This window comes from Pteropus alecto, unplaced genomic scaffold (assembly GCF_000325575.1).
Source record: "Pteropus alecto unplaced genomic scaffold, ASM32557v1 scaffold72, whole genome shotgun sequence".
NCBI lineage: Eukaryota > Metazoa > Chordata > Mammalia > Chiroptera > Pteropodidae > Pteropus > Pteropus alecto.
This window is the reverse complement of record NW_006436811.1, coordinates 18,271,465-18,281,171: the sequence shown is the minus strand read 5'-3', so window position 1 is coordinate 18,281,171 and position 9,707 is coordinate 18,271,465. Positions and strand designations below refer to the sequence as shown.

Below are 9,707 nucleotides of genomic sequence, written 5' to 3'. Positions count from 1 at the left end.
CAACATCTCCTCTGGGATAAAAACCAAATATTTTTTAAAAAAATAATTAAAAAAATCTGTGTATCTGTTCAAGAACATGTACTAATATCCATTTGAAACTTGCAATTAAATGGAAAGAGTATCTAACAATGGTCTTAGCCATTAAAGACACCTACTTACAATATCAGATTTTGAATAGTATTACCACCATTTGTGGAATTGGCTGAAAGATATGTTTTCAGTATATATCACTTGCTGGATGTAAATATTGTTTATTTTTTAAAATAATATCTAATAACATTTACCAAACCACGATTCATTCTTTTAGAAAATCTGTGACTATAATAACTAAAATGCTACATAATACATTTTAGATTTATCAGTTCTCTTTAATTTATCTAATTATAGAAATAATAAATATAAAATTGGTGATCTGCTTGTGTTTCAGACCGATTGTATTAGAGAATTTGCCTAAATAACCCTAACAAACTGATGAGACTTCACTATAGGAGTTAATGCAAAGGAACCCTATTGAATGCATACCCTCCTATCATTATTGTTTAATGGAATGCGTCGTATCGTGAACGATGTCCTTTAATACAGTGACCCTTCACATTTTTTCATTATAAGTGGTAATTTGCAATAACTGACCCAGGATGAAAAATAAGCAAGGGCTCTAACAATAATATTCAAAATAGACTTTAAGTTATCTTAATGATTTCATGTAACCATTGAGAATGTCAATTTTACATCCTTTTTTGATATAATACATCCTCAGAACCCAGTTTAGATCACTATGCTAAATTTTCTCAATCTCTTAGCTTTTTGAGTTTTTAAGGGGGTTATTTGTCATTCTCTCTCTCTGCTATAAGTCTGTCAGGTGTTATTTTTCATTGCTGTCAGTGTGACATCCCATTATAAACTTCCCTATTCGTATTTAACATACATGGTCTTGAAAACTGGATAGTTTGGTTTATTAAAATTAGTGTGTGTATATATATATATGTATATATATGCATACATGTATACACTAATTATATATATATATATACACACACATATATATATATAAAATTACGTTCTGAAGATAGCATATAAGGTCTAAGTTAAAGAATACATAATTTGGAAAAATACTCCATAAAGCATCATATTCAGGGTGTTATATATAAAAATGCTAAAGCAGTCCTTACACACTCTAAAATTTGACATGTTCTTACTAAATTAAATTTAAAAATACAAAAAATTAAATGCTAGTATCGGGGCTTTTATTCATTTCTTCTTTTGTTCGTCTATTAATTGCTTTTAGGATAACACCCTCAATGGGAAATAAATGTAAAATTCTAGGGTATGTCTACTGGATAGAAGACTTTATTAAGAATATGCCTCCATCAATATTATCTTCAAATAAATTTATCTTTTTCTAAGATTATAAGATATAGCAGAGGTAGGAATAAAATGTGTAAGTTCTCAGGAAAGCTTTATGTATCAGAAAGTATACTAAATGAAAAGAGGCTATTGTTAGACCTTCAACATTCTACTGGCAGAAAATAGTCTGAGAAAACTAATCAGATGTAAATGTGTCATATCTTCTTTGATAAAGAAAAAATAACTTAGAGATGGAAACAAATAGCCCAGAGGGTAGAGCAGAAAGCCATAGAGTAGTATTGCCAGACCTTGAAATCAAATCAAGAAGATATGGCTGGAGTTTGCCTGACTGTACTTCAGAACTGCCTTGGACCAATGACTTTGTTTAACCATCTTTTTTCTGCTTTTTGAATCAAAAGGCCTACAACAATTAAACTATTCCTGCCCCACCACAGTATGTTGGGTAGGTTGGAAGTATATAACTTTAATTTCATAAGTTAAAAGATGGTGAGATATTGTGTCCCAAGAGTTGTATTTAATGGATTAAATTTAGGAGTATCATCTAAACCTGGACCTGACTTAGACAATGAGATCTTGAACTTAAGAGCAGATTCTCTAATGGGATAAGACTTCTGGGGACCTTGGGATGGGGTAAATGTGTCTTCTATATGGTAAAGGCATGAAGAATCACTGCGATCTAGGCTACTCACTATATTAGATACACCATAAGCTGAAACCTAATGAGTCACATTTTTTTATAATTTCTTTCCTTTGAGCACAAATAGAACACTTCTTGTAGCCATCAGATTATAGAAAAAAGGTCAAAAGTTTGGGCAGACAAAATTAGATCTGAAATTAGTTGTTCTTGAGTTAATCTAAAGAGAGATTATTATGGGTGAGCCTCAACTAATCAGCTGAAAACCTTTAAATGAGGGGCTGGGTCCCTCCCTGAGGTGAGAAACTCTCTTTCTTACTGACCCAAATGAAGCAAGTCACCATGGGTTCTATAGCTGCAAGTAAATGTATTCTGCCAACAAGCAACAAGATCTTGGAAGCAGATCTCTCCCCAGTTGATTCGCTGATGAGAATGCAGTCCAGCTGACATCTTGAGACCCCAAGCAGATGACCCACCAGTACTGTGCTAACAGCTGATCCATAGACATTGTGAGATAATACATAGCTGTTATTTTAAATCAGTAAATGTGTGCTAATTTGTTAGATAACAGTAGAAAACTAATGCAGTGACAATATTTTTTCTTTCTTTTACTGAGCACTTCTATTTCCTTTTTATAGTTCCATTTTTATGCTGAAATGTTCGATCTTCATGTTTTAATTTTTTTTTCTACTGGGACTTTTAACATATTAAGCATAGTTATTTTAATTTACCTCTTTGATAGCTCCAACATCTGGATCATGTCTAACTCTGGTTCTGTTGAATCTTTTGTTTCTTAACAATGTGTTATTTTCGTGGTTGGTTTTTCTATGACTCATAATTGCTGATGAAACACTGAACTTTTTGTCTAAAAGAGGAGAACAGTAGAGAGAGAAGTAAATAATTTTTATGCTTGAAGATAAGGGTGCTGCTTCTAGTATTAGACTGTTTTTGTGTGTTTTGGAGGGAGGTTTCGATAATCTCATCAAAAACTGAGATGGAGCTGGGTTTAGATGCAAATTATTTTATAACAGAGGATATTTTTTTTTTCAAATTCTTAATGACATGAGAAAAATCTCGCATTTATATTAAAAATTCCAACTAGACTCATAGGAATTAAGTTTTTATTTGTAATGGAAAGTCTCAGCTTTCTGTTCTTGTCCAATGCACATACATGCACTAATACACACACACACACACACACACACACACACACACACTCAGGCCATGTCAGGACACCCTCTTCAAGGGGTTCCTGGGCCAACTGTTCTGCCTGAGAAACTGAGGTAAACTAGCTCAGAGTACTAAAACTAAGAAGGTCTACCTTACTTAAGGTACAGGTAGAAGCTTGATTTCTAGATCTGTGCCCCACTCCACTCCTCCAATCCTAACAGGTATTTGGGATTTGAGGTTCAGGCTTCCTCCTCAACTCTACAGACAGGCAAGTATTAGAGCGTGATGATGAGCAGTCTCCTGACACAGAACATTCAACTTCGGTCACAAAAGAGGGAGGGAGCCCAGTTACATCTATGTCACATTAGTTATAAAATAATTATTTTTTTATACAATGTGTCCTGAAGGAGCTCTTATCCCTCAGGAAAGCTCCTGGGACAGCATTTTAGCTTCTTCACACCAACATAGCTTATCTATTCAGGCAATTCTTAGTCAATAATATTTACACTTAACTACCTCAATGAACCAAGCTTAAAGAAATTTAAATTTAACTAAAAACATTAAAAAAATGTTATGGGTCATTAATTTATGTTTTCTAACATATACTAGGGCTGATCTAGCCTCCTGTGAGTTCAGGCAGGTGAGAGAGAAACAACAGAAGGAAGAGGTCTTTGCTTCCCTTTGGCCCCATCCTTCTGGGCTGCCAGCCCTAAAAGTCAAAACACCATTTGAAAATCCAAGAGACAGAACTTATAGCTATAGAGTGGTGTTACTGTCCACATTCACTTAGCTAAGTCTCAGAATCTTGAAACAGTTAAGTCCAATATGCCATCACTCATACAATTCAATTCCTCCTCCAAACTGGATTCAAAGAGAAATAGACATGAGCATCAGAAAAAGTAAAAACAGGCCAAAGTTTTAAACATACAATCCTGCAGAGGCAGATTTGCCCAACGAGGCCAGCAGGGAGGATAAGCAAGGAGGCAGCTGAAAGCAGTGGTGGGCATCCTGCCTGCTCCAAGAGCTTCCCTCTCTGGAGCAAGGGATCACCCCTAGATGTGCCAGACTAACAGCTCGAACCACCAAGCTTTTAGGGGCCAAACTGGCCAAGAAGGTTGGGGACAAAACTGACTTACACTTGGCAGGAGGAAGTAGAACAAGGCAAAGCTAGATTCAAACTCATTTAAGAAAGAATAGATCCTGGAAGGAACTAGTTAAGAACAAAGCTGCAAGAAATGGAGAAACAGCCTAAAGGGACCAGCGGATAATCACTTTTTATAGCAAAGCCAAGTAAGGTCAAGCTTTAAGGATAATGCATTTCCCTCAGTTCCATCAAATGCATACCAGAGAGGCAAGCAGGCAGGGTTCTATCTACCACCCTCCAGCAAAGATGACTCCTGGTAAAAAGGCAAGAAGGGAGGCTGCCTGACTAAGCTTATATACTAAACAAATCAGAGAAGTGGACGATACATACAGCTGTTTCTTTAGTTCTCTCCAGCTTTATCAGAGGAACTGTTCAAGTAGAGGTATGGGGCTCTGCCTTGTCATATCCTGCCTACTTCTCCCCCAAGAGGACTGAGGTTTCTGCTGCCTGAGGAGAGGGCAATGGCCCCAGGGCTGCTACTATCTCCCTGGTGGCTGAAGCCAGAGGTCTGGGATGGGTTTGCCTTATGGAACTAGAGAAGTCAGAGGCTCTTCCTAGCAGGTGCCAGAGTCTAGGTTAGGGCAAGGGGTGGGGTGGGGGCTACTTCTTGCGGGTGTGCTGCCTTCGGGCCTGCTGTCTCTGCCCAGCTCCTGGGGTCCTGGATCCTGCACCAATGGAAAATGAAGGGGTCGCTGAACCCAAAGGTCCATCTGCAATAAAGCCTTTGTTAGGTGTTGAGGATGCTGCAAAGGAAAAGTTGCTGCCCGATGTGCCCACCCTAGAGGCAGGGGAGCTCCGACCAAAGATGGGTGTGGAGGTGCCTCCAAACACAGGTTTGCTTTCAGGGGTGCTGGACACACTGAAGGCAAAGGGTGTGCTCTGGCTGGGCATGTCCAAGGTGTTCTGACTCAAGCCTCCTCCAAAAGGGATTGTGTTGCTAGTCATCCCATCCTGTCCTCCTGCGAAGCTGAATGCTCCAGAGGTGGAGGTAGTGCTTGGGGTAACCATACTGATCCCAAAGCTCCTGTTGCCAGCTTGGGCTGCTGAGCCCCTAATCGTGAAGGTCAATGGTGTTGTGCTGTCAAACACTGAGCTACTTGTCCCACTGCTGGTGGTCTGGGTTGTGGCTCCAGAGCCAGAGGTGTTGGCTGAACCAAAGGAGAAAACAGCTGTGGTGCTGCCAAAGGCTGTTTGGGTGCTGGCAGGGGTGCTGAAAGCAGAGGCTGTGAGTTTCAAATCACCGAAAGCTGACTGAACTGTGCTGCCAAAGGCTGGCTGGGCTGGGGCTGGCGCTGGAGTTGCAGTTGGGGCTGGGGCTGCAGAGTTTCCAAAAGTGAAAGAGCTTCCGAAGCTGGGGGTGATGGCTGGTTTGGTGGCTCCCTGCTGCTGCCCAAATGAAAGCTGGGGGTTGGTTCCTGGATATGATGAGAGTGGAGTCTTGGTGCTTGAGGCAAAGGGAATGTTTGACGCTGATGTGGCAGTGCTACTAAATGTCAGCTTAGGCTGGTTGGTGGTGACCAGGACCGAGGCTGTAAAGGTGCTGCCAAAACCATCAAAGCTTGTGGCACTGCTGCTGGTGCCTGTCTGCATGGCACTGGGTAGGGACTGGCCAAAGGTGGTGACTGTTGTTGAAGTGGGCATGGCAGGAGGCTTGCCAGATTGGAATATGGAGCCCATGGCTGGTGTAAAGCTGGCACCAGAGGCGGGGAAAGTTCCAAAGAGGAAAGGCTTGGAGGTGGAAGTGGTGGTGCTAGTCACACTGCTCATGGTGCTGGTCACACTGCTCACATCAAAGCTGAAGGCAGGCTTTAAAGTCGAGTCTGCGGAAGTGTTGGATATGGTCATGGCAGCCACTGCTGATGTGGCACTGACCTGGCCAGTGAAGAGATCGGTGCCTGTGGTTGTGGCTGGAGTAGTTGTTTGATTGAAGAAGGGAGTTGACAAGGGCACAGATGTAGGTGGTCCCATGCTGCCAAAGATTGGCTTGAAAGTGATGAGTGAGGGGCTGTTAGTCGAGGGAAGGGCAGAGCTGGAAGATGTTGAGGTAGTAACTTTGGAAGGGCTAGCTAGCAAGGGGCCCTCATTATTGTTTTTAGGTGGGACCATAAAAATGGGCTTGAACATAGAAGGTGCTGAAGATACAGCAGGAGCTGCAGCGGCAGAAGGGTTAGCAGGTGGGGTTCTCAACATTCCAAACAGAACACCTTGCTTGGGGGTAGGGAGTGGGGCTGACAGGGCTTGGGATTTGGCAGATGTCTCAGCCTGAGGGACAAGAAGTGACTTGGTGGTGTCAGTGACAGGTATCCCAGAAGAAGCAGGGGTCGACCCCAAGAAAGTAACTGCGGATTTGGTGTCCGAGGAGGTGCCTGGAAGGGGCACTGTCTGTGAAGAGCCAAGAGGGCCGAGAAGGCTGGATATCTTCGGTGGCAAATGGGCCACAGTAGTTGCCACTCCAGCAGATTCTGGGGAGGATGGTAGGCCTGAGGAATTTGATATCTTCCTTAAGCTCTCTAAGAGTGGGTCAGTGCTGGGGGCCAGGAGTGGGGTTTGGGAAGAAGCAGTCCCAGCAGTAGGCTGGGTAAAAGTAAAAGATGGCTGAGTGGTAAGTGAGTTCTCAGTGACAGAGTTTGAAGCAGCATTAGTCTTACTCTCTAAGACCTTGTTAAACCATTGTAACAAAGCTTTCTTTTCAAAGTCTAGGTCTTTGGCAGTGATTGAATAACCAAGCTGGGGAGGTGAAGGCAAGGTCAGCTGGTCCCCTCGCCTGGAGGGCAAAAGCTGTATCTTCCGCTTCCGCTGCCCAGAGCTGCTAAGGGTACATGGAGAATTCCACGAGTTTTCTTTCTTCCAGGTGGTTGTATCTGCAGCCTTTTCTCCTCCGGACTCCTTGTCGGTTACTAACTGAATCGAAGAACTAGAATGACGAAAAAATTCCTCTTTTATTTTCCTTTCAAGCCTCTTCGGTGTCCGGGAGTGAAATGAATCTGGGCTGGGAAAGGGTGGTGAATTGGGACCACCTGTCTTCCACAGATGAGAGAAACCTCTGGTAGAGCTATAAGAACTGGTAATGGCATTGCGGCTGGAGCTAGGAAGGCCACCTGCGTACCTGCTTGTTATGGAGCTCATAGAAGAGATGAGGGATCTCTTATTCAGTTGGTCATCTGAGCTCTGGGAATTGAGACCTCTCTTCAGAGACCCAAGGTTAGGCACAAAAGAAGCAGGGACTCTATCAGCCACCAGGGACTCGAATACTGAAGGTCCACTCCCACTGCTATCATGGCACCTTCTTTTATTTTCTTGGCTATCAGTGAATATTTGTTCTTCCTCCTTCACTGTTCTCTTCTTCCTCTCTTTGAGAGCACTCAGTATGGTCTCCTTTGCACATGGGTCTGGAGCATCACTCGATGGTGAGGACAGTGTTGAGCAGATTAACTGCTTGGACATTGGAAGACGAGTCAATTTTCTATCGGGAGGAGCAATCCTCACTGTCACCGGGCTGCACACCATTTTGGAATTACGAGCAGAAAGAACAGTCTTCTTGTGACAAGCATTCCAGCACACTGTGGGAAGTATCCCCAGAAAGGAACAGTCGGTCCGCTGGATTGGATATCGTCTTCTAGGTGTTATTACAAACCGATTTGATAAAGTCTCAAACTCCCTGTGGGAAGGCCTCCTGGAGGGTCGAAGAGGAGAGTGAAGAGAGGGGTGAACGTGGTGGACGCTGGGGGCCGAGGGAGCCAGCGGCGGGGTGTGGCCAGGCCACTCGCGCAGGTCCCTGGCCTCCCGAGGTGGGGCAGGCTGGGGGGCGGGCTTGCTCAGGTAACTGCCCATGGGGAGCAGCTCAGCAGGGTCGGATCTTTCCTTCAAGGAGGGTCCTGGCTCTAGGAAGTTTCCGTTTACTGCTGACTTGGCCCGAGGCAGCGGTGTTCGCTGACGCAGCGCGTTCCGAAACAGCGAGCAGGAGGCGCACGAACCTCGGGGCTCGCGGCTCGGTTCCCACCCGGCAGCGGTAGCCCCAGCGCCAGGTACGTACAGCACGAGGCTGAGCAGCGACAGGCCGAGAAGCGCAGCCCCAGCCCGGCCCCGGCCGTCCACCACAGTCACTGTGGGCCACCGCCACCTGCCTCCTCCCATTCAAGACCTCTAAGGTTATCCTTTTGATTGAGTTGGATGCTGCGAAGCTAGAAAGTTTCCTTGAATGTTCATTTCCTACATTCCCCTTTCTGCCTTTCTTTTATGCCTGGACTTCAAATAGGAACTTTCTCCTTCCCTCTGCCTTTTGATTAGGGGTGTACTGCTGTTGCTAGTTACTAAATTCTTATAAGCTTGATGATAGAATAGAGAAAAGTTTCTCTGTTGACCTTATCTAACCTCGATCTTAGGCAGGCCTGAGCTTGAAAGGTGGATTATTTAAGTGCCTCTACACTCCATGACTGCTGACTCTTGTCCTTTATATATGGTGGGAGGTATGCAATAGAATGTTGTGTCCCTCTCTCAAAATAGATTTATAGTGGTATAAGCCCAGGATGGATTTCTTGCACTCCTCCTGAGGTAGAGGGTTTTTGTTTGTTTGTTTGTTTGTTTTGTTTTTCCCCTTCTCCCAGACTCAGCAGGTTTTCACCTGTGTCCTGGCAGTGCAAAGACTTTCCTTAGTAGTTTTGTTCTAATTGCTTTCTGTAGCTTTCTTGCAGTGATGGCCACTTCCCTCCACCACAGATGGGATGAAAAATTGTTAGAGATATTTGGAAAACAATTTTCCACGTTCTTATCAACTTATCCAAAAACTTCAAATATGACCCAGTAATTCTAATCTTAAAAGTTACTTATAATTCTTATAATCGTGAATGTTTATAGCACTATAATTCATAATTATTCGAAATTTGAAACAAACCAAATGTCCTGGGGGAAAAAAAATGCTACATCCATGCAATAGAATATTTCTCGGAAATACAAAGAATGAAATACCGATGCACAAAACTACATAGATGAATCTTAATCACATTATGCTAAGTAATGGAAGCCCAATTTAAAATGTAATATATTGTATAATTCGATTTATATAATACTCTGGAAAAAAACAAATCTATAGAGACAGAAAATAGATCATCGGTTGAAAGATGCTGGATGCTGGGAGAGGAATTAACAATAAAAGTGCATGGGAAAATTTGGGGGTTGATGAAAATATTTTATGTCTTGATTTGTTAGTAGTTGTATGACTATGTATTTGTCAAAATCCAAAAACATTCTATCAAAAAAGAGTAAATTTTTCTATGGGTAAATTATACCTCAATAAAACTTTAGTTAAAGGGAAAGGTTGCAAATATTTTACTCAAGTGTTTCAAGAGAAAATCAAAATAGCATATAAAAACAAATAAAAGTAGGAAATAAGATGGA

The 9,707-nt window shown here is 42.6% G+C and overlaps 1 protein-coding gene across 1 annotated transcript; it reads right to left on the bottom strand.

The window, feature by feature from the left end:
- Positions 1-4,913: 4,913 nt before the first annotated feature.
- Positions 4,914-7,820, bottom strand: LOC102882720 (nuclear envelope pore membrane protein POM 121C-like). Its single transcript, XM_015590880.1, has one exon. It carries the CDS (start codon positions 7,818-7,820, stop codon positions 4,914-4,916), a length of 2,907 nt encoding a protein of 968 aa, XP_015446366.1.
- Between the last annotated feature and the right edge of the window lie 1,887 nt (positions 7,821-9,707).

What these genes read in the sequence shown, in the direction of transcription:
- LOC102882720 (XM_015590880.1), bottom strand. Translation starts at nt 7,820, where the DNA reads ATGGTGTGCAGCCCGGTGACAGTGAGGATTGCTCCTCCCGATAGAAAA.